Source organism: Phaethon aethereus, assembly GCF_964289735.1.
Source record: "Phaethon aethereus genome assembly, chromosome: 1".
NCBI classification, from domain to species: domain Eukaryota; kingdom Metazoa; phylum Chordata; class Aves; order Phaethontiformes; family Phaethontidae; genus Phaethon; species Phaethon aethereus.
The window spans coordinates 146,261,252-146,286,007 of record NC_138575.1 but is presented as its reverse complement, the minus strand read 5'-3'; the positions used below and the strand labels follow the sequence as shown (position 1 = coordinate 146,286,007).

Here is a 24,756-nt window from a genome sequence, read left to right as displayed (position 1 = left end):
GCAGCTCAGTCAGGGAATTCATCCCATTATGATAAAATGAAATTATTATGAAAATCTTTGTGAACATGGTACATTCATAAAGGCCACAAGGCATCACAGCAATATACCTAGCATTATTATTTCACAAAAATTTTCTTTTTTTCTTTTTTCTTCTTTTTTTTTCCCAAAAAGTACATTTCCAACAAGAAAATCATAATTTTTGGCTTAGTTCTAGGATGAGATAAAGGATCAGCAAAGATGTAGACCCTATGCTGTTAATCTGTTCTGGTTTTGTCATTTACTGTATTTTGCCATGGAGATGACAGATATGACATCCTGCACCCATTGAATTTAATGGAGTTTCAGCTACCGACCTGAGCTGTGACATTTTAGAAAACATTTTCTGCATTTTAGGAAACATTAAGTTTCATTTAAAAATGCATAGTCTTTCTAGTCAGAGTTTCACTTAGAGTAATCACACATTCCCTCCCACCCGACTGCCAATAACAAAGACGCCAACCTCAAAAACTGAGTGTAATTAATTCCCAGCCTCAGAATCTGAAAAGACCAGTCCTATTAACTGAAGGTACTCAGAAGAGCATGATCAACCTTGATAAGATGATAAGAATTATCATAAAATGGCAATTTTTAACTTGCAAGTGCACTAAATACATTAACTATCTTTTTGCGAGCAACACAAGTTTGCACTGCTGGGCTGTTACTAACAATATGCGAAGCTTGTTACTCTAAATGTATGGGTTTTTTTCTCCACATGCTATTGTAGCTTAACTTTTTTCAATAAAGCCATTATTTTTATTAGCTAACTTCTCAGAATGAGAATATTTCTGTTTAAATGTTAACTGAAAAGCAAATTAAGTGCCATGAATTATAGCTTAATCTATTAATAGTAATATCCATAACTTTTAGTAGTTTTTTTAATCGTTGATATTATGTAATTAATCCTCTAAGCATTATTAGACAGTAAGGAAATGTCATCTCCTTTTTAAAAGCATAGAAAATAAGTCAGAAATGTGAAACCCAAGTGTAGAAAGAATTCACCTTAAGGGACATTCCAGCTCAGCAATTCATGCCTCTCTCCTAGAGGCACCACCACCTTGTATCAACAGGATACAAGCATAAGGCTCTAATTCTGAAAGAAATGCCTAAAATGTCCTTGTCTTTATTCCCTTGTGTAGTTCAGTTTGTCAATCATGGATGGAGATAAGAAGAGGCATAGAAATTGCAGGGTCTTCAAAACTGCAGCGAAACATACTTTCTTTTATTCAGCTAAATACTTGCCAGGGAATGCAAGAAATCTGCACAAAATTCTGCATAAAGCAATACAGAGCATTTATAGAAGCTTTTTATTCAAAGCCCAACAGCTGGGGTCCCATAAGGTCACTGAGACACCTAATGCTGATTCGGTCACCCAGCATGGGATTGCATCCATGGCACAGGACTTAGAGGACATCCTCATCCCTGCAGCAAAGCAGCTAGAGCCCAGACAGAAAACCGCAAAGCTCACATGGTGCCACACACCGAAGTCACCTCCCAGGAGTCTTCTGCTGGGCAAGCTGGGCAGGCTACAACAGCCCCAGGAGTTGAGCTGTTCAGAAAGCTGCAAAACTGCAAGTATCTTTCTCCTTCAAAATGTAACTGTCATTTTTCCTCACTGCTCTTTGGGTTTCCCACTGTAATTTTAGCTGCTGAAAGAATCTACAACACTACAGGCCTACCATTTTGTAAGGCAATGGTACACTTAATACCTCTATGATGGTCACATAACACTCAGATGGAGTAACCTGCAGATATTAAATCAGGTTAGAACTCTCATAGCATTTCAGGATCACAGAATCACAGGATCACAGAATCAATCTGTGGAAAAGACCTTTAAGATCATCAAGTCCAACCACTAACCCAACACCACCATGCCCACTAAACCATATCCTGAAGTGTCACGTCTACACATTGATAAAGTGACTGCTCAAAAGTGGCTAGATACATTCCAATGATAAAACATAACTACTGCTGAGGTCCTTTCAATACCAAGAAAAAGGAAAAAAGAAAAACAAACAGCAACGAAAAGTGCTGCAAGCAACCACTTAAAGATGGTATTCCCAAAGTCCTATTAAGGAAAAAAAGAGTCATGAAAAGGTACAACCTGAAGCCGACATCTCCCATAAGCCAAAAGAGAGTGCCTCATCTAATGCTTTTAACGGGGCAAAATAAAGAGCAAAATAACAAAGCACACTTCAGACTCACCATATCTTTTAGCAACTGGTTTAAATGGAAAAATGGTGACTAATAAGTTCAGCTCATTTTGATAAATAAAAATGGCAGGAATAATTTAGAAATCTGTCAAGGTTACACTTTTAGTTGAAACGTCATCACAGTGAAAGCTCTCTGCAGCAAACAGATACAGAGCACATGTTAAATTAACCTAAATATTTCCCGAGGCCTGTATATCAGGAAGATCTTATAAACTTCAGTGAAGCGAAAAATTTTGTCATAGCTTCACCAAAACACTGTTAATGAAAAGGCCAGGTCTTCCCAACCGGTGTATAGCTCTACAATCATTCCACAGTTGTAGTATGCACACAAAAATCCAAGGGGACAAGCGCTGCAAAAGAAACAGGAGGTTATCGCTTCCTAAGTTTTTACCTACCATTAGCAATTTTTCTGTACCGATTCCTTCCATGATAAATGTGTATAATAAAACTGTGAAGCACGGCTCTATTGATTCAAAATGCCACTGCATTATACTTTCTTTCTGCATAAGGCAGGTAAAGTAATATTACAGCTACCTTCTTGTGATGGCTACATTATCAATGCACTAAACAAATAATATGAGGTTGTCATATTTCCCTTATTCTGCAATGTCGGAATGCTATTTTTATCATCTGAAAACAAGAAAAGACAGATCAACATTTTCTTCTTTCCAAGGGGAATACTCCATCAACTCTAAAGCAATACAAAGGACATGTACAAGGATTTTATACATAAAATGATCTAAAATGTTTAAAAATATAAAAATCTCGAATCTGCGTAAAGTAAATAACTACACTTATTTTCATTCCTGATCATTAGAAGAGCTATTGAAGGTGCAAATAATAAAAGACAGATTTATTTTTTTCATGTTTTCAAACATAAACCTATGACCCTGGTAGGTCCTGATATACTATCCAAAAAGGAATATACATGAAGTCTGCAGGGACCATAAGACTACCTAGTTCCTTTGAGACTGAAACTCTTACAGTTCTTTAAAATAAAAGACACAGTATGTACCAGAAAGATATGGTCTTAGATCCCGAGGTAATTTGTAAGAAAGCTGCATCTTTTAGTTTAGCAAGCTATGGTCCACAGCAGGAGAGTTAATCTTTTAACTATTCATCATATATGTTTTTTTTTTTTTGGGGGGGGGGGGGGGGGCGGTATTTTCCTATTCCACATGGTTCTTCAAGATTTAAAAATGATTTCCATGAATTTAGCATCTTGGGTGAGGACAGTAGAGTGCAATGCATACTGTGAAACTGCCATCCAGATTGAGTTTGGTCTTGACTGCTTGAAAATATCTTTAAATATTCCTTTCTTTGGGCATTATTCTCTGCATAATCTGCATGCTGGTTTCCTCAACTGAACCAAATTTCAAGTGAGGACAGCCCACTACTTTCAACAGTTATGTTAAAATACCAATAGTGCCTTACTGGCAGTTAGCGAATTACCTACATGGGTACAGGCGCACCTCAGGATTGAGATTTATCCAGCTGGGTTGGTTCAGGTGAGGAAGCCAGCGGGCAGATGTGAGTAGTACTTACTCTAAGTCCGGGAACAATGCCTGGACATCTCAGATCTGCAGCCAGCGCAGTCCTATTGGTTGCGTATGTCTGACAACCCTCAGTTACCTACTTCTTTCCTCTTCTAGACTTTCTACCTTTCCACTGCCAGTTTTGTACCTCTTTTTCCCCTCCTCCTCTCCCATTTCTTCTCTTGGAGAAGCAGCTGTAAAGCTCCACATGGAAGAAAGAAACAGATTTGCTCACTTATCCGGTTACCACATTTCACGTTGTGAGAAACAACACCATGTTTTTCACACATTAAGCACTTTACACATGACAGATTAATTAGAAAATTCCTTCTGTTGTAGAATTTACATACTGACTATCATACTACCACAGTAGTATTTTCCCAGCTGCTGAGACAGTGAACTACACCAGAGGGAATAACTTGCTCCCCCCTCTCCCGGCATCACCCTCCTGCTTCAACAGTGGGTCTCTCAGCCAGTGAAACAATCAGAAACCGGAGCAAGCAACACAGCAGAAATGAGGACCTGGTGCCAAATAAGTTGTGCTAAGAGAAAGCTTTTCGTCTCTGGCAAAAATAGCAATAATAATACTTGTCACTAGACCATGAGCTACCCAGACAACTGAGGTCCACATCTGCACAGCTTGATAGCTGAGATGTAAGAGTATATTGTCAGGCTTCCCAGGGACTAAATAATGCATTGTTAAACCCTAAGGGAAGTAAAAAACTTTGGTTTTAAGTTTTGCAGGGGGAACAGCAAGTTTAATTCCTCTTACATTCATCTATTATTATTTACCCTTACATATTCTTTCCAGAAAGTATATATATACTTTTCAAACCTTCTCAGCTTACTACCCTAATCCTAACATGTTTTTCTGCATCACAGAGAACAAGAAACAAGTTTATCAGCTGAAAATTGCACTCAAAAAATTCCCCAAAATACCCCTTCATTCTTAAAAAGAATTTGATTTTCTCTCTCATGGCTGAGTTCTTCAGATTCTTTTTTTGTCTTATAATATGCCCCAGCTACAGCAGGTAAATAGTGGCTCCTGAGGAAGGAACATTTTTTTCTGCTACACAGGTGTTACAGCTCAGTCTGAAAGCCAACTTAAAGCCACTGGTAACACAGAGCACTGGAATTAATCTGCCAATGTATCATCAGAATAACAGCATTGTCTGTTCCTAAAATTAGTGCTTATCCATTCTCAATAATCTGTGTAGCCCAAAGCAACAGAACAAAAGCTTAAAGCACATGACATACAGTGAAAAAATTTGGGGGAGAATAATATACCAATTAAGTCTCACATAACTTGTTTAGTTGCTAATTGGGGGCACGCTGAGGGAAGAGGGTATTTAGTTGATTAAAACAGTTGCTTCAAACAAACTATTTGAAGTTGTCACAGAGTCATTGCAACCTGAGATGGAAGGACCCCTGAAAGCACCTTGGAGCACATTCTGCAAATCCAAACCATGACAGCTACCTCCTAGTGGAGCTGTGTTCATCGCTTTCTCTTCCCCTTTCACAGAAAATTTCAATAGAAAGAGTAGCGCTTTAGCATTTGCTCTAAATGAACAGCTACTGATTAGCTTCACAGCAATGGAGGAGCAGCTGATTATGAGAAAGAACACATGGAATACTGATTGGGAGACTGCTATATCTGAACGTACTAGGCTGCAAGTAACAGAGGTCACTTTGATGAATTGAGGGAAATTTGCTAGCCTCTTAGAAGTTTACAATGTTTCACTGGCAAAAATATTATGCCAGTGAATAAACAGTACTATTCAAATTAATCAAAAATATTGTTATGCATATTTGTTTTCTTAAAGAACAAAAAGTATGCTTTAAAAGTTTCTAGATGAAAGAAAAAAAAAACAATTCTATTTTCTAAAATGTATATTCACAAAATAATGTTATTATGTCAGGATCAAAATTGCTCAAAGTTAACAGAATGAATTTTCTAACTGTTTAGATATAACTTATCTCAAGACACCTTGCAAGCTGGCACTTTTAAAGATAATTTAAGTATATAATAACTCTAGTTATTCACAGAACTGTCCATGAAGCTATGACTTTTATTAGGAAATAAATTAATAAAAGCAAATCAGTTCTTTTTAAACAAGAAAGTTGAGAAGTTACAAAAAATGCGGAATACAAAAGATTTAATAATATATTTCCAAGCAACAAGAAAAGTAATAATTGTTTATAATGATGCATAATTACAAAGGGTTTTATCTGGGAGGTTGCAATAGTTCCTTTCCTCTCCGACCAAAAGATAATTTCTTTCCCAGAGATGATCTCTTTGGCAAAGGATTCTCATTCTTGAGCCCTAGGTAGAACAGGTAGGAACTTGCTCTATATTTAGCATTTTGATACAGCATCACAGAATGGTTTGGGTTTAAAGGTCATCTAGTCCAACCCCCCTGCAATGAGCAGGGACACCTTCCACTAGATCAGGTTGCTCAGAGCCCCGTCCAACCTGACCTTGAATGTTGCCAGGGATGGGGCATCTATCACCTCTCTGGGAAATGTGTGCCAGTGGTTCATCACCCTCAATGTCAAAAATTATTTCCTTATATCTAGTTTTAATCTACCTCTTTCAGTTTAAAACCATTACCCCTTGTCCTATTGCAACAAACCCTGCTAAAAAGTCTGTCCCCATCTCTCTTATTAGCCCCATTTAAGCACTGGAAGGCTCCCTGGAGCCTTCTTTTCTCCAGGCTGAACAACCACAACTCTCTCTGCCTGTCCTCACAGGAGAGGTGTTCCAGCCCTCTGATCATTTTGGTGGCCCTCCTCTGGACCCGCTCCAACAGGTTCATGTCTTTCGTGTGCTGAGGGCTCCAGAGCTGGACGCAGGACTCCAGGTGGGGTCTCACCAGAGTGGAGTACAGGGGCAGAATCACCTCCCTCGACCTGCTGGCCACGCTGCTCTGGATGCAGCCCAGGAGGCAGTTGGCCTTCTGGGCTGCAAGTGTACATTGCCGGCTCATGTCCAGCTTTTCATTCACCGTTATGAAAAAGATAAGGTGCCATAGGAACATTAGCCAGCTCCCCACCTGTTCATATTATCCATTTCAGTGGTCTGTTGGGGACAACTTGGGAGTTGGTATTGTTTCTGTCATAGATTTTTGCCTCTCTTCAAAGTACTAACTTTGACCAGACAAGTAGGAAGATGCCTCACCCATGATACACAGTACACAGTCCTTATTATTAAGTTTTTTATGGAATTTTTCTAGGTAATGCTGCCTCTCCACAAAACAAAACTCAATTATTTAAAATTGACAAATTTAAGGCACATCTACGGCTAGGAGAGGAGAGCATCCCTTTTTGTATGGTAACACTGCCAATTTTCAGTCACTTACTTTCTCTAAAGGCATCCCTGGCACCCAAGATAATTGGTTTGAATGGGGACTGATGTAGTGTAAACTGAGGTGAGCAAGAAGTGTCCTATCTTTTTTGCCTATTGGTGAATAAATTCTTTTCTCTCTTTGACCTAGAAGTATATAGTCAGTAGATTTATTTACCAGGTAAGGAAGAAAGAATCTTCTTTTCCTACCTTCTAGTACCCACCTTCCCTGATAGGAGAAAGTAGGAGAAGAAGATTCTTGATAACTTGCTGAAAAATCTTACTTTTCAGTGTCACAGGGAAATATCTAGGCATTTTAGGGACTGAGTGAGTTCATTGTTTTAGTTCTCTTGATCTCAGGATGAAATCTCTAAGGGTGCAGAAAGACTCCACTGTTTCACAATGGCACAGTAATAAAAATACATATCTCATACCAAGCAAATCTATAAGAAGGAAAATTCTCCTTAATTATGTTAGGAAACAGTTAGGTAGTATCACCTCTAGAACACCTCAAAAACATTTTCTTTCTTAACACTGGGAAAGACTTTGGTCTCTAGAGTTGTGAACAGGCAGATTGAGTGCACCTTGTGCTGAATGGGCACTGAAGTCCCTCAAAACCAAATGTCTGCACAAAAGCTAACTTCCCAAGACGTGAAGTCTCTTCTCTGACCTTTCTATCAGATGGGATTCAAGATATATGGTACAATCCACTGAGGACGGTCACTTCTGTCTTTTTAATAAAATCCTACTCCTAAAGCTAATTTTCCCTGCAACAAGGCAAGTCACTACAAGTGGTACTCATTTTGCCTAAATTAGTTACCTGTCATGAAGATCTCTACCACTGAGTTGGTCACCTTGGACTCCTTTTATACTCAAAGGAGAGAACTAAACTGTTGGGGGCTGCAATATATCTCTTCTATTGTAGACAGCTACATTAGTCTTTAGAAGGTCTTATCTTTCTCCACAGATTACAAATGGAGCGAAGTTATATCAACCATATCAAAAGTTGTCCTCCCCATGCTAAACAGACCCCACGTACACAGATTCAGAGATGTTGTACAGCACATTAAAATGTCTGTTGCATGGTGGAAGCCTTAATCCTAAGTCTTCTGCAGCCAAAAGTGAAAAAAACATCAATCCCAGGGAAGAAACAGTTATACTCAGCTATCTTTGTACAAAGCTTGCTAAGAAATTATACTTAGTGCATTATTTCTTACCTCATAAAGAAATTGTGAACATTTGGGGGTTTCACCACTCAAAAAGAAGCCTGAGAACAATGATGAAAACTTCAAAATGACTGAATAGAAAGGCATGAAAGGATGAAGGCGAAAAGGGACCGACATACTCAACAGCCATTAAAATAGCTTTACCAAGACTTCTATAGAATACTGAGGGGAGAAACATAAAAAAGACATAGATTTAGTCCTACGGAATTATAGAAATTATACTCCAGGGAAATACCGGGTTGGAAAAGCCACAGAGGCAAGCTGGAAAGAACTCGGAAAGTTCTACTCTTGACGAAATGTCCTTCACTGACCACAGACCAGGAAAAGTTTGCTGAAAAAATCCAGTGGAAGAAAACCAGCAGTGAGGGAATGCATCAGTGCACCATGCCTGTCATAAGGGAAACCCGGGATATTTCTAAAGCTAGGTTGTGAACTCAACACCCTGAGTAGATGTTATCTGTTGTGATACAGAACACCTTGGTATTCAAGCCTATGGCTATAAATGATGCAAAATATCCCTATAAATTTTGAAAGATATTTAATAATTCATGACAACACCTCAACCTTAATACCAGAAAAACATCCATAACTAAAAGTCAGAAAATGTCACAACTAAAAATAAAATCTAAATTATTAGTTAAAAAAACAATGTTCAGAGACTGAAGGAGACTGAGCACTTCCATTTGAAGACAATGTTGTAGTAGGCACTATTCAGTTTCTTTTTAGCACATATTCAGTGTAGTGGTAAAAAAATATTTTCATGCTCACACTTACCAACAATTTCACTTGGCTCCTTATTGTAAAGTTTTTTGTTCCAGTAAAGAAGTCTGAGAAAAGGAAAGGAGACCAGAACAACAAGGCAGATGCCAACAAACATATGCCCTGTGAAGGCTGCAAAATCCAATCCCTGAAAATAAAAATGAAAACTTAAATTAAAAATCAGTTATTTTCCTCTATTACCTACAGGGAAAAGTATTCAGCTATATATACTTTACTAATCAATAATAAATATAAAGCAATAAAGTTACCAGTACGGTATATGCTGTATTTCATCTGTGTCAAGGAGATGAGCCACACTACAATTTAATTCAGAGATCTAAAAAAAACCATTATGAGTTATTCTGAAATACGTTTAGTGTTCCTGGCATGGGTAGGAAAAAAAAACCCAAACTGAATCATTAACTTTCACTTTCATCACTTAAATCATTGTAACTTAATTTTAAATCATACCAAATCACAGAAATAGTTAAATTTTAATGACCAGCTTTTATTTTAAACTGATGACAACATGGATTTTTACAATAATTCTATCTGAACCAGGATTTAATCTAAATTCACAAATATTCTTCTATAGTAAAAATTTTACATGTCAATATTCTGTTTATTTTTCTGCCTGCTTAATAAATGGACACACTTTACATATTGCATAATGAAACCCTTTAATGAAGGGGTTCTCAAAAAGTTTAGGCAGAATATATTTAAAATCCTCTGTTTTAAACAATAATGATGAATAGTTACAACCCACCCTAAAACTTTGAAATTAGCCATACGTTGAGTAGGACATTGGACTAGGTGATCTCCAGGGCCCCTTTCAACTGAATAATTTCATGATTCCATATTACACACACTGCAGTGGATCAGGGTTAGCCTTTGGGCTGGGATTTTCTGAAGTTGTCATGACTAGCTGAGGTTGTCCATGAAGCTCCAAGGGGGATCACATCCAAGTACTCTGGTAGCAAGGAACTGTCTTATATTGACAGAGTGGAGGTTGTCTGAACTGATGATCGCAGCAGAGCAGCACTGGTATGGCCCTGGACAGTTCAGGTTGTCCAAACTGAATTTTCAGAGCATATACTTATTTTCCAGAGACTCTAGAAAGTCATGGGATCTCCCTGTGCCACACCTCTATGTCTCTACAAAGATGATAGTGAGTTGCCATTTACCAAATACCTGTTCGCTACCTATAGACACTTCTGCAATGCCAAGACAAATTAAAAACAGCTATATTGTCTCCAACTAAAAGAATTTATGTGGAAATGACCCAGCCAAAATGTTTCCAGTTCCAAAAAGGATAAAAAAGTTTCCCCATTACACACAGGGCATAATAAAAAATACACAACAGAAGAAGATGATTGAAGTCTTCAAGTACTTTTGCAGCCAATAAAGATTAGTGGTCTTTTGCAAAAAATCCATAGTCTGCAGAGAGTTAAATAAATCTCAAACATAAATATGCACACCCAGGATTAGAATCTGATCCTATGAAAAATATAGGTTTCAGCTTCATGAGCTATAGAAAACCATCCCTAGTTGCTATTTAATAGTAGATTCCTTACATCTTCTACTCTCCAGCCACTAAAAGGTGAAACTGTATACTTGTTCATTTGCTGTTCTTTCATTATTACTCAGCTATTGCTATTTCTTTCTTTTGTGAAAGTAGAAAGAAGACTCTTCAGGAATTGGAATAAGACTATTTTAAGAATGGGATATAAAAACCGAGTGACATGACACCACAAAGGAAAATAATATACCTTCATTCAGTTTGCCTGCATAATAGGTCAGCCAGACAAATGTCTGACATCTCTGCAAGACAGACTTTACAAGTCAATTTTTATAAATACTTAGAAAGATTGGCCTTTGGGCATCAAGTCAAGATTCAGAGCTACAGGAGACATTTCTGTGAAGGATGAAATCAACATTCATGACTCTAGAAAATTTACAAATATCAATGAGAAAAAAAATAATTTAAATCCTGCAAAGGCTTAATGTTTGTAAGACCTGCCCCCAAGGTATATAAAGCCCATATCCCTCATGTACATTTCCTTAATTACAGCCATTTAAAACTGAAAATAAATCTAATTTATATATGTGTTGCCTCTAAGATTATAGCCAAAAAAAAAAAATCAGACAATTTTGGCCAATAAAATCAGAATCCTTAAAAGCATGGTGAACTGGCCTTGGTTTGGAAATTGCTCAGTTTATTGACAATGTGCTATTAAACAGTTCAGGAAGTATGGAAAATAAGTATTCAGTTTTGTATGGTCTTTAAAATGAGGTAAGGAGCGGTAGGAAGCTGAACAGAATTAAGCTGTATAAACACCAAAGCTACAGCAGCTAAAATAGCAGTGCCTAAATATGACTGGAAAAAAAGTTATCCTCTGAAAAATGAAATGACTGGGAAATAGCTAGTTGAGTAGCAATAAAGTAGTTAGACATGGTCAGAATATACTCAACACAGAAATACCAGAAGCAGGAAAATTACTTTTGTATTCAACCTAGTCTTAAAAAGAGCAGTGGACATGAAGCTTTTCTCAGGCTGGCAGCAATGTGCCCACATCATGAAGAAGCATACCAGCTACCAGGTAGAATATGCCAGCAGAAATTCTCTGCAGAGATACTCAGGCATAAACTTAATTGCTAATGTAATAATAAAAAAGAGAAACAGGAACCCAAAGAATCCTTGGAAACTCTCAACTTTAAGTATGCGATGTCTCCATCATGTTAAGGAAACTTGAATTTTAAGAAGTGGCTTATTGCAAACAACTGCAAAGATTTACAAAGTCACTTGCTTCTACATTTTGAATATCACACTAATTTCAGCGCAAAAAAATTGCACTTTGTTACTGAAATGCCACAATGCAGAAACTTCTCAAACAAAAAATACAGCACTAGAAGTGTGCCCCTTGAAACCCACAAAACTAATTTCTCTGTGAAAAGGAAAATCACATCAACCTAGAAGGCACACTAAAATGCTGAGTTTAAGAAGAAGATCTCAGATATGACTGATAGCTGAAAGGAATTTTAATGAAATTGAGGTCACAGTAATCTTTTTTTTTAAAATCAAGATTAACACAGCTTTATGACATAAGAGCTGGCATAGCTAAGGCCTAAAAGTGATTTGGAGACACAATCATAAGGAAAAAAGAATTGTCTACTAGATTTTTTGTCATACTGTCCAGGAGCTTACCCAAACTTTTCAAAGAGTAGCTGAGCTGAGATTCAGGATTTTGTTAAACTTTATAATATCACCCTATCGATCTTTCTTATCTCTGAGATCCCTGCGGAAAAAGAAACCATGCTGCTCTGCTGCGACTGCAGAACAGCTTTCCAATTCAGCTAAAACAAGCCATTTTCTAACACGGAGCGTGCTTATCTCAGGTAAGAGCTTGCACGACAGGATTGCCCGTGATAGTGCAAGGATGGATTCAATTCTCCTCCTGTCCCTTGCTCCTGGCTTTCTTGCCTGTTTCCTCCCTGCAACGAGCCACAGGAACCAGCATGTAAAAGTGAAACCTGATGATCACTAGCCTTGGACAACTTGGACCGTCTAGCCATGAGGAGGCTGAGGACTACCAAGTGCACTCCTTTTTATGGCTGATGTTAGAAGGGCTCATGGTGAAAAACAGACCACTGCCCTCCCTGATGCTTTGGGCTGGGTCCTTAGCACCAGCCTCTCTGCAGCACACAGAATATGCTTTCAGGGAGGGAGAAGGCAGATTTCACACCAGCTATTGTCAGGTAACTAGCAGTCAACTGGCAGCCTCTGGAGAGCTTTAAGAGACTAAAGGGTTTACATTGTACTACAGATACAAATGATGCAGCAGAGGATACGGAGATTACTTCAGTTACTTCACCAGTTGCTCCTGCTCCCTTTCTCACACCCTAAAAAGGGGATGCAACATCTCCACAGAGCCTACATTCATACCCTTTGTGGCTGTGGATAACACATTTTAACCCTCCTGAGTCCTCTGCACTGCTGGGGCCAGGGTTCAGCATTGTAAAAAAACACTGAAGGGCTCCACACGTCTGCTGCATACAACAAAATGTCATTTTCATAAAGATTTTCTTTTTCCTGCACAACAGACTGAAATAGAATTGACATGCACAATAGGCAAGAAATAGTTTTCCTCCAGGAGATTTCAATCCATCAGATAAATATAATACATGTTTCAATGTCCCTTACTTGAGGCTCTGCTGATTGTGTTAAATTTCACCCGTTCCCCAGTCAACAGACAATATAAAGATTTTGTTTTGTTTAGAAGAGAACCTAAAGGTTCCACTGCCTACAGATTCAGAGCTGAAACAGAGAGGGCATCTTTCCTTGGTTAATTTTTTTAAATGCAAAGTCAAATTTCATGTTAGGAAGAAGTATCAAACTGTTTTCCTAAAATACTAACTTTCTATCACCCTGACTATTTATTTTATTGCTTTTGCAGGTGTGAAATTAAATTCTAGTCATTCAGTCCTTTCCAGAAGACATCTGCCCTTTTAGAGCAAAGAGAAAGCAAAAATTATAGCTGGGTGCAGCAATTCAGAGAGCAGCAAATACTGTGCTTCTAACCAAAATGCCCTTTACTTAATATTTTAAAAGTAATAAAATAAGGACGAGCAAGAGTAATTTATTATTTCTACACTGGTTTAAACATCCCTTCTTGTCTCAGGGGCAACTGCTCATGACATCGCTGAGCGAGAAATCACTGATAGTCTAACACAGTTACATGAAGATAATGCTTATCTGAGAATGGCAAACCTGGCAAACCTCCTTTTTTGTCTTGCACTATACTCTTTAATGATTACTACATGCAGAGAGAGGAAAAAATCTGAAATCAGCCATGAACCCATAAATTTTATTTCATATACCTTACCTAGGATTTCATTTTTTCCTGAGAAAAGGAATCAATGAAACATCAACAGAAATAGTAGGAGTTCTACAACTTGATTAAAAGTTTAAACAAGCTTGTATCCAAAAAACTGAAAAAAATAACCTAGTAATCTATGGGAATCCATTTCACAATCTGCCAGTGCTTGAAATACCTTTATAGATTCATATATAGGAGTTTCTCTCTTCTATTTTTCAGAATTATCTGCTTTTATCCATAAATTTTTGGTACCACAATTTTTCATGAGCTATAATCAACTAATATTGCATAATGCTATATTTCAGCATGAAGGCTGAATGTCTCCAAAAGGCAGAACAGGAGAACCTGATGGCTGTCCATGTTCCAGGGAATTCCTGTTAAATGGCAGGAATAACTCTGAAACCCCAAAATCCTCAGCAAACATCTGATTAACAGTACAAGCTTTATCACATGCTACGAAAGACAGTAAACAGGAGAATATAATCCAGTGGCTAGCATATGCTAAAACTGCCTTTGCTCTTATCATCACCTCTTTTAGGCAGATTAAAGCAATGACCATTTTGAACCAGTTCATGCCCTATTGTGCATATAAAAATGGAGTTCCCGAAGTCTGAAACATATATCTTTTCAAGATAAAAACATAGTTTTGCTAGCAATGGCCACTCAGTAGCAGTACTCTGAAGGTAATGAAAACTTTTAAACAAAGTTTTGTATTCACTGAATGAGTTTTCCATTTGCCCTTAATGAAAACTCTTACTTTCCTTCCCTAAAATTGCAACATAAATGCTATTCTGTGAAACTTCTTCCAATTCTGACTAAGAACAAGCAAGAGTACAACAAATCTTCCTCTCCTGTTATGCAAATGTTCCACTGATTCCAGGCGTGATGATAGGAAATATGTCAGTATTATAAATTAACCACTGCTACAACGAAAAAATCCTTTTGGCATCCGTTTGCATCTCAAGACAAATAAACAGATTTATCCCTACATTTTAATGAGTAAACTGTAACAAAAACTTGTTTATTCAAACATACTTTAAATAAAATATCCTTAATATGACATGAGTTTTCCCCAGAACCTAGGGAGAAAAATCTCTCCAGCACTGCAGTAAACAGAGTAAAGCATTTCTAATGCTATAACCCAATAACAGCACTCAAAGTAACAAGGCTGTACTTCATTCTGTACCGATTTAAAAAAAAAGGTTTCCTAAGAAAGTATAAGTTACAGAATATCTTACTAGGCTGCTTTTAGAGGTTAATGTACAACAGTAAAAGTTCAGGAAAATTGGTGAAATTCTCCTCCTGATCACACCTGATAAAATAGAAAAACCAATCATCTACATAGTGCAATACACTATTCAGCCTCCTACAGGGGCAGTTGTCCAAGTACTCGTGTACTTACTATGCAAAAATAACACTGAAAAGGAAGTGCAAAGGGGTGAAAAGGGGAATTACAATGACAATGTCAAGGAAAAAATTTCCTAGAATGGCAAAAACATGACCATAATGCTAAGAAGAGGTAAAAAACCAGGTATTTTCTGTAGAAAACATCATAATAGATACTATAACAAATACTGCATGAAATGCTGTTTCCGAAACGCCATTATTGCATTCGAGAACTTTTACCTCTGAAACACTTTTAAAAAAGAAAGTAAATTTTACTTGGAACAAATATAGCAGACACTATAGCAGCATTTTAGAGGCAGATTTGGAGCTGATCGTATAACCCTTCCTCAGAGCAACCTTTGCTAGAAGTATTTTAAGAAACAAGACAACAATGTCTATGGTTCTTCTTCTGAACAGCAGCGAGCATGCTGGAGCAGGTGGACAAAATTAGGAATCCAGCTGTTGGTCCAACAGCGCAGGCTGTAAGCAGCCAGATGGTCCAGCTCCCCCTCTGCCCTCACTCTCGGCGTTACCCTGTTACTCCCGCCAGCACCGTCCCAGGCAAATCTCCTTCAGAGGGCGTGAGCCCTGAGCAGCGAGGACATAAACCAGCCCACGCCACTCAGCCTCAGAGCCAAGGATAGGTCTTTGACCCTCTTTTGTTTATATACATAGGTATGACAGTTGAGAATATAGGAAAGAAGCAGTACAGGTCCCGTGGTCCCATGTTGAATCTTATCTATTTTATTACATCCTTATTTCTGTGATGCAACAAAAGATCTGAAAACAATCCAGAGAGAAAACATTTGGAAAGTTTTTGTGCTTGTTACAAATACAGAATTTGCTATGTCATGTTTGCTAGGTTATATATACATCTGAGTCCTCCTAAAATTATCAGTATGTCATTCAAGAGAAATGTAGAAATGTTTTCTTTCAACGTGATTGTTTAATTGCTTCCCATGTTTGTAGCCACATCTAAAGGTTCAACAGAGACTGTGAATCTCTGAGTACACAGGGAAAATGACCTGTATGGCAAGTGTTAATTATTCTCTTTTAGAAAAGAACATTTAAAGAGTTGCACAGATTTCACATTCAAAAATGTAAAATTTAGCTATCAAATCCTCAACCAGGAATATTACAGAGTCTCCAAAGTCATCATCCAAACAAACTAATTGCAGCACATTTCAAATATTTTGAAAGTAAACATTCAATTTATTAAATACTATGAACTTCTAAAGACATTTTCCAACCTGAGCAGTACTTAATTAATTTGAGTCTATTCAGTTAATTAGAAGAAATCCTTTTCTGGTACAGCAATAGAAACATAATTGACTCCAAATAAAAAAAATATAGACTTTTATACTACAATTCCCTCATCCGACTTGCACGGATATTTTCACACTAGCCCATACACTACACTGAATTCTTTTGAATTTATCTATTTGGAGGGTTTATGACACCTGGCCAAAACAGAAAACACATGCCCAGTGCCCCTGCAGACTTGCCCATTACATTACTGCCCTTTTCATCCTGCAGCCTGGTGGTGGTGGCACGGGCTCAGAAGTAGAGCAGAGCTGCCCCATCCCAGGAGGGTCTGCCCCTTGCACCCTAGGCAGACGGCCTCCCTGCTACCCCCAGCGCACCAGAGACGGGTGATGCACCAAGGGATACCAGGGAGCACAGTGCCAGAGGCAGAAATGGGACTTGATGACCTCCTGTGCAGGGGTGGCAGGGATAGCTGAAAGCATGGAAAACTCATGCAAACGCCAGCTCCATGCAGAAGCTGAAGGCTACAAATGTGAACATCCACCAGCAGGGGTTCTGCCATCCACAGGGCAAAGAGGGCCCTGTAGGTGGGAGGAAATGGTGGGACTGGGACAGTCCTGCTGGCAGATGTATGGAGTCCTGCAGTCCCACCCAGCACCAAGCACTGGAGTCTTCCCTTTGGCACCAAGCACCCAGCAAAATGAAACAACAGAAGAGCCAAGTGCTGGAAGTTAAAATCTGTCATTGCAGCCTGGGGATACCAAAATGTTGGCAGGAGGTGGGGAGCCAGCTGCGGCCGGTGCTGAGAGGACCCCTGTTCTCCTCTCACTCCCCACATCCCCTTGGGCTGTGGCTGAAGGACAAGGTCTCTTCCTGCAGCGAGGTTGTGTACGACATGGGTCTACAGGGGCAACACAGCCTCTCACATCATGGGGTTTTGCATATGGACGATTATTTCTGGTTTGAAATTTCTGAAAAGGAATTGAATTGTCTCAACACATTTAACTTCTGAGAAAAAAAAGCCTATTCTGAAGAAAAGTTTGGATTTTCATCTTCATTTTCACATGTTTCTTTTTTTTCCAACTTGCTGCCCTCTCTCTACAGCCCTCCACTGTTTTGCTTCTTCACTTTGCCATTAACAAGAAAACCCTCCTCCACATACACACAAAAAAAGGAAACGGGGATTCTCAGTCCATATCAAAAAGTCTATTCTTCATCATAATTTTGTCCCCAAAAGATCCCTCTGTTCTATCTGATCATCCTACTAAGAAAGAAATAGCATGGCAGAAGAAGTGGACTATGTCTGTTTATATGGCTGTCTGGGGGAAGAGACTGCGTAAGTCAACATCAGTATTAATTTTATTAGCCGAACTGCTTGCAATACATACCTTCTTCCTCAGCTCCTGCTTTGAAACAATAATCACATTTGGAGGATCCCCAACAGCTGTGGCAGCCCCCCCAATATTTGTGAAGATTACTTCTGCAATCAGGACATGCCTAGGATCAAGATTAAGTACTTCGCAGAGTCTGTGGTATAAAGAGAATGAAATTAACCTCTCACCTTATACCTAAATTACCTTAAACTTATAAAATTCACAAAATGCAGTCATTCCACTGAAAAATTGCAGGATTTTATACATAATATTTGTGTGTGTGTATTGTCAAAGTTTTAATTGTGTATGTGCTACAGTAATTACAGCAATATAAATGCAAAAAAGATAGATTTTTCTACATTTATAATGCAATAGTTAATGGTAACAAAGTTGATGCATTTTAAAAAGTATTTCATTAAACAAGAGTTGGACTACACAGAAAACAGCATTTCAAATATTTGGTGTCATACAATTTTTTAAACCATGGTCCCCAGGCTACGCTGACCTATGCAAACCTATTCTGGGTAACCACAGGCTCTGCGCTCCGCATCAGCTGTTAACTTGCGTGTGGGGAGCAGCGGTAGGGGATTGCGCAGGCAGCCTATTAGCCACGAATCATCTATTAGAGACCTCAGCTTTCAGCCTAGGTTTATCACGTTTATTCTGTTCCTATTTTTTCCCCTTCTCTAAAGCTCGATCATGAGTACTTCTATTTGTAACGCAGCAAGAGCAGAAAATACACATTCCTCATTATTAAAAAAAAATCTCACCATGTTTTTAGCAGTTCAAAAATATTTAATGCTTCTTTATTAAGGTGCTTCTTTAATAAGACAAAGTAAAATGCTTCTTTAATACGAAGCGTCTTAAAGTGCTCTGGCAAATACTGGAATTGACTCAGTAACCTCATGATCCATTTCAACTCAGAGCCCACTTACACACAGTAATCTTCACACAGATTACTTCAGCTTGCACAAATTACATTTACACACAGATCTGCACAATCTGCTCATTTCTGAAGTACACCTTTGACTTTAAACTTGGGCTGTGGTATTAAAGGCTGAAAGTTAAGGTCACACCTAAGCGCTTAGGAATAAGGAACGACTGCTTTCCTGCTCACGGCTTATCAAAGCGTTGCTCCAGTGTGTAGAGATGGAGGCCGCGCTTAGATTATTGCCCCCTCTACCTAAGACAGGGTGTGGGGAAGAGCGGGCAGCAAGAATACTTTCTCAATATTGCTTTCACTGTAGTGCTGTCACACGTTTCCCTGAAGGAAGAGTTGAGCTGTACTGTTCAGTCTAAGTCTGTATTATTAAAGCCTATATTTCAAAGAGAAAAGAGTGTATTGCACAAAAGCTTAACTTGATACACTTATGCTGTCACCAAGAGTGTCAATTTAGAACTCAGAAAAAACACTGCCAGATGACACATATGTCAGCACATAAAAACTCCAGAACAAAATAACTGTGCAAAAGTACATTATTTCCCCAACAGCATAAAATTATGCAGTTAAGTAGTACAACTGGCCTGATCGTATCAATTGTGGTACAAGACCACAATCGTACTTGCAATTTTAACTTCATCACTGCTTCTTTTCTGAATGTTTCAAAATATAACCTTAACTTTTCTTTGGTGATTCTTTCTTTTTGGTGGGCCTAGTGATAGCTTGAAGAAAGAACCTCTGACATACACGAAGAAAGGTCAAGCCCAAAGTATAAAACCACCAGAATGTGTTAGCTTTACGGTAGGATCAAACTTCTTCAGTTTACCTACCCTAGTTATACAGTTCCCCATGTGAAAAGCCATTAGCCTTTTCCAGTTCCCAATAACAAATTATCTTGGAAATAAAATATAGCTAAAAAGGGGTAGTTATTAATTTTTTATCAGCTTACTACAAAATGTGGAGAGAAACAAGTATCATGTTTTACACCTTATTAATGGAAATATAAATCCTTATGTTCATAGAGTCAGCAGGATTTTCCTGCAAGCTTTATCTCCATGGCAATGACAGCACAGTGCAATGTAGTGAAGCTGTAGACAAGGACTGAAGACAATAAGTAAGATAAAAACAAAAAATGACCCCCAAGGTGAAGCTTTTAGAAATATGCAATTACTTGGTTTTACTAGGCAAAAAAAAAAAAATATTTTAGCTTTGATAGTGATTCAAGTACAAATGTTTCCCGCATACCAAGTTTTCCCTTCTTCAGGTTTACTAACTCATTTAGTATAAAACTGAAGTACTTAAAGGGTGGCTACAAAGGCAGAGGTTCTCTCTTCACAAGGAGCCACATGGAGAAAACAAGTGGCAATGACTACAAGCTGCACTGGCAGAGATTTCATCTCAACATAAGAAAATAATTTTTTATGTTGACAATAATTAACCACTGGAACAACCACTCCAGGGACATGACAGAGTCCCCATCACTGGAGGTTTTCAAGATGCGACTGAACAGCTTGATAGATAATCTCATGTAGGCTCCCTTCGTCATGAAAGGTTGGACCAGAGGGTCTTTCGAGGTCCCTTCCGACCTGGCCTATTCTATGATTCTTTGAAAATTGAATGAATGCTGCAGTAGCTCTGCCTGTGGACAGTAGTTCAGGATGCATTGATGTCTGGATTTCAATCTATTCCCAATTATAGTTAATTCAAAATATTGTGCAACACAGCTAAAGAAAACTTGGTTTTTAATAGTTCCAGTGTTGCTTACTGCTAGAGATGAAATTATTGACTGGAGTAAGGAAAAGCGATCTCTTTAAAATATAATTGGACAAAAGACAAATGGAGCTTTCATTTACCAGCTGTTTCCCAATCTAGAATAAATTCCACGCGCAAAACTGGGTTTTACTGTTTTACACTACATTTTAAAGTGGGAGCATATCTTAATAGAGTTTTGCGTGCATTAATGTGATAATGACTGCAAGCATTATATCAGCCAGGATCATTTTAAAAACACACTAGATCTTTCGAAAACTGAACTGGATTAACCAGATTTGCCTGGCTAGGCACAGGTTAAATTCAGGTTAAACAGTAATTTCTAATCACATATTGATTAAATGTGCAATACAAAACATGCAAATCATGTGTTATTCATTACTCTCTATACAGTTCCAAATATCTAATCTCAAAATGTAGAATTAACCAGTGGCTCTACCAATATGATGATCACCAGCAGGATGAAAATTCAGCATCTCATATTCCAAAGCTTTTAGTTAAAATCTGGAGATTTTTTCAATTTATTTGTCACTAGTATTTGAAGGGATAACAACTTCACTAAAACATAAATTATTACCTAAAATTGTATATAGATATTAGCCAGTAAAGGACAAGGCAGCTTTAACTAAAAAATTCTCCCTGCTTACAGGAAAAACATTTCATCTACTAGGGAGCATTTGGTGCAATATGCTATTGCAGTTCAGATATGGAGACAAACCAGAATAGTTAGCTTCCAAGGCAGTATAAGAAGCTTCAGATATGTGCTCGCTATTAACACAGAGTGAAAAGGCAACCAATCCCTTTGAAAATGTTAGCTGTTTAGCCTACTGCAATAGGAGTATTTGAAATTTTGATTTCCATTTAGATGATCAAAAAAAGTCCAAACAAGCATTTTGCACACCAGTCTACTACTGATTGCTGGCTATAAAAGACCAAATCCAAAACCATAACAATAAAGTACCTTATGGTTACTGGAGTAAAGAGCAGCATAGTGGTAACATTGTCCAAAAATGCAGAAAGAATTGCAGCAATGAGGCACAGAAGCGTAATCATGGCCCACACCTTGCCTCTAGAGAATCGATAAGCCTAATAAAAGAAACAGAAACAAAATTAAGGGACTAAATCAATCCACCTTATTTTTCAAAAAATTATAGATAATAATAATAATGTCTCTTCAAGGATGAGACAATAGTTATCTCAGAGCATTTACTAATCCATGTACCTCCAACAGCACCCTCTCCAATATTAATTAATTTAGCAATAAAACACTTCTTGGAAGTGGGAAAACATTTCCATCATGCAGAGGAAAAAACAAGTCTGAAGAGAGACAGTGCTCCACTACCAGGCACAAAGGGGGTCTGTGGCAGGCTGAGCCCCCACCTTCTGCCTGCATGCCCAGGTGGACTAATACAGTTCAGACCTCCCAGCCCCGCCGCAGGCTGGGACATTGTCCCCATCCTCAGAGCAGCCCTGCTGGGGCTACACACTCTGGGCATCTATGTAGGCAGGGGTTGTGTCCACCTGTGTTTTCTTTAGAGGTTCTGTGCTCAAAGAAGTCCTCCTTGTCACTTTTGTTTTCTTTCTTTCCACCCTTCTCAAGAAAATTAATCTTTGCAGCAGGTGAAGGAGTCCCACACCACAGGTAATACTTGCTTTATAACCAATCCATCAGAATTACCCTTTTCATGTAATCTTTGATTCTGTTACTGTGCAAAGGTCTCTGGCCATTTATCACGTGTGATCGTAAAGCTAATCATAGTTCCCATACTTCCTCTCTCCCACTGCCAAGCCATAAATACAGATTTCAGTTACAGCAGAACTGCAGTCCTGGGGAAGTCAGTGGAATAACTCAGCCTTATATTGTCCATATGCCTGCGTGCCCTACTGGGGGTCTTTGCCTTTCGCCTGTAGAAACAGAATTATCTTAAGGGCTTCCTTTTGTCCCTAGGAGATTTTTCAAAATTACAAATTGACCACTGTCATTTCTAATATGGTAAGTACACACTGCCCTAAGAAAGGTTCTTCAAAGATAGTGCTTGGTGTAACAGATCTGATTAAATAATAAATCGATTAATGCAGTAATAATTAAGAGTACCAAAACAAGCCTACCTTTACTGCACAGTAGTCAAAGAATCCAGTCTCTGAAAATATGGCCACCAAAACCATCTACCAAAAGATGAAGAAAAAGAATATCTTGCAACTGAATTATTACACAGAACCAAAGTGATGTAGTTTGAGATCCTGACAAAAGTCCTTCTTATCTGACACAGCTCTGAGAATCTGATTACCTTCGTATTAGGATATCCAGTACAGCTGCCAGATATCTCTTGTTAACGTGTCATACGGAGAAATTTAGTTCTTCACATAAATAGTCTGTAAATGTCATACTAGTCTGGTTGAATTTTTATTTGTAGTGACTAAGTGGGCATCATACATTAAGTACTTAATGTATCACCCTTATGTCATTAATCAAGAAAATCCAGTGTGTTTGCTTTTGCCGTAATGCTCTACAGAGTGCAGAAGGTAGCAGCTCTAATAATTACTTGTATTTTCCCACATTTCTAGGTTTCCTGTGCTTCCATCTTTGCTCCCAACAGATTTTTTTTCTTTCTTTTTCTGTGGGGTGGGCAGGGGAGTGGGGACCAGTGTCAGAAAAGCTCAGAATGGCAACAGATAATTGTAATTTTGTCCCTGTGTATTGTGTATTTTGTGTTAGAGTTTAATAGCACTTGGACAACTCTTTTTACCATAAATAGCTATGGGCAAAGTGATTAAAAAAATCTGTTATTATAATCTAATCAGATATTTCTCCTCCATTTCTGGTTTGCTTTTTTTGGCTCCAAACATAGTACTGACTAAGACAAAGAAAACCACTTTTCCAGCAGAGTGTGTTTGAGGACGGTGTTGAGTAAACAAAATTAACAAGATAAATGAGAGTGGTAATACTTGGCACTTAAACAGGTCTTTCCATTTACAGACCTCAAGAATGTTTTTAGTATGTTACCAACATAATTTTACAGATTGAAAAATAAATAAATAAAAGGATCAACGTTTTCAAAAGGCTCCTTCAGACGTCTCATCATCCTCCTTTTTGATAAATTCCTTAAGGCCCAAATTTTCATCATAACACATCTCAGTAACATGCAATTAACAAAAAATTTAAAAGGGAAACATATATATATAGAATGTGATTATTTCAGCACATTTAGAGAAAAAGATACATTTTGGTTACCATTCCAAACAGCAGCGCCAGTGTCTCATAATCAATCCACTCCACCACTTTGGCCATACTTGGCCTCTACAATCAAAAAATACAATTATCACTGAATGCCACGAAACAGCTGGTTCATGATTAACTATGAAATAGAAATTCCACTTAATTGATGAACCATTTAAGTAAGCTATGACAGAAATTAATAAGTGTTCCTACAAGGTACACAAAAAAGGTTCTTTATTATTATCATTATTACTATTATTGCTATTACTAACTCAAAGTACTGCTGGCATCCTAAGTCAGTCATTATCAAAAGCCTATATTAGGCTATTGGTTTATCTAGTTATTCCTTATGTAGCATTACAGAAATAAAAGATAACCAATTCATATGCTACACCCCAGTTTCCTTTTTGGGAAAAAAACAAAAGCATACCACTTCACCTCTGAACAAACTGGAGGGAATTTAAAGGAACATAACAGTGATGTGGTGAACAGTTATGAGAAAAACAGAAAATCAATCAGAAGTTTCACTAAATATCAACCAAGAGTAAGTCAGGGGGAAATAAAAGGACTGGAAGTTGTAAGCGTGAGGTGTAATTATTTAGGGTAGTGTAAGGCAAAGTATTTCCATTTAGGTTTGCTTGGTAACCTAACATTACTGAAAATAACAGTGGTAAAGTAACTCTGAATTAAGCTGAAAATGGTTGTACTCAGCTTCCTGCAAATAAGAATAAAATAGTATCAACTGACTTTTTTCTGTTCTTCTTGTCTATACCACCAGCTGACTTGTTTTCCCCAAGATGCTTCCCCATCCCAAT

At 38.0% G+C, this 24,756-nt stretch overlaps 1 protein-coding gene across 1 annotated transcript in view; it reads right to left on the bottom strand.

The window, feature by feature from the left end:
- OCA2 (OCA2 melanosomal transmembrane protein) overlaps positions 1–24,756 on the bottom strand; it is a gene marked incomplete at both ends in the record, with an annotated part of 180,251 nt that overhangs the window by 95,726 nt on the left and 59,769 nt on the right. The window contains 5 exons of the mRNA XM_082004815.1: positions 9,128–9,260; positions 18,030–18,168; positions 21,686–21,810; positions 22,834–22,890; positions 23,957–24,022. Coding sequence (XP_081860941.1) covers positions 9,128–9,260; positions 18,030–18,168; positions 21,686–21,810; positions 22,834–22,890; positions 23,957–24,022 — 520 coding nt within the window. The remainder of the gene's footprint in view (positions 1–9,127; positions 9,261–18,029; positions 18,169–21,685; positions 21,811–22,833; positions 22,891–23,956; positions 24,023–24,756) is intronic.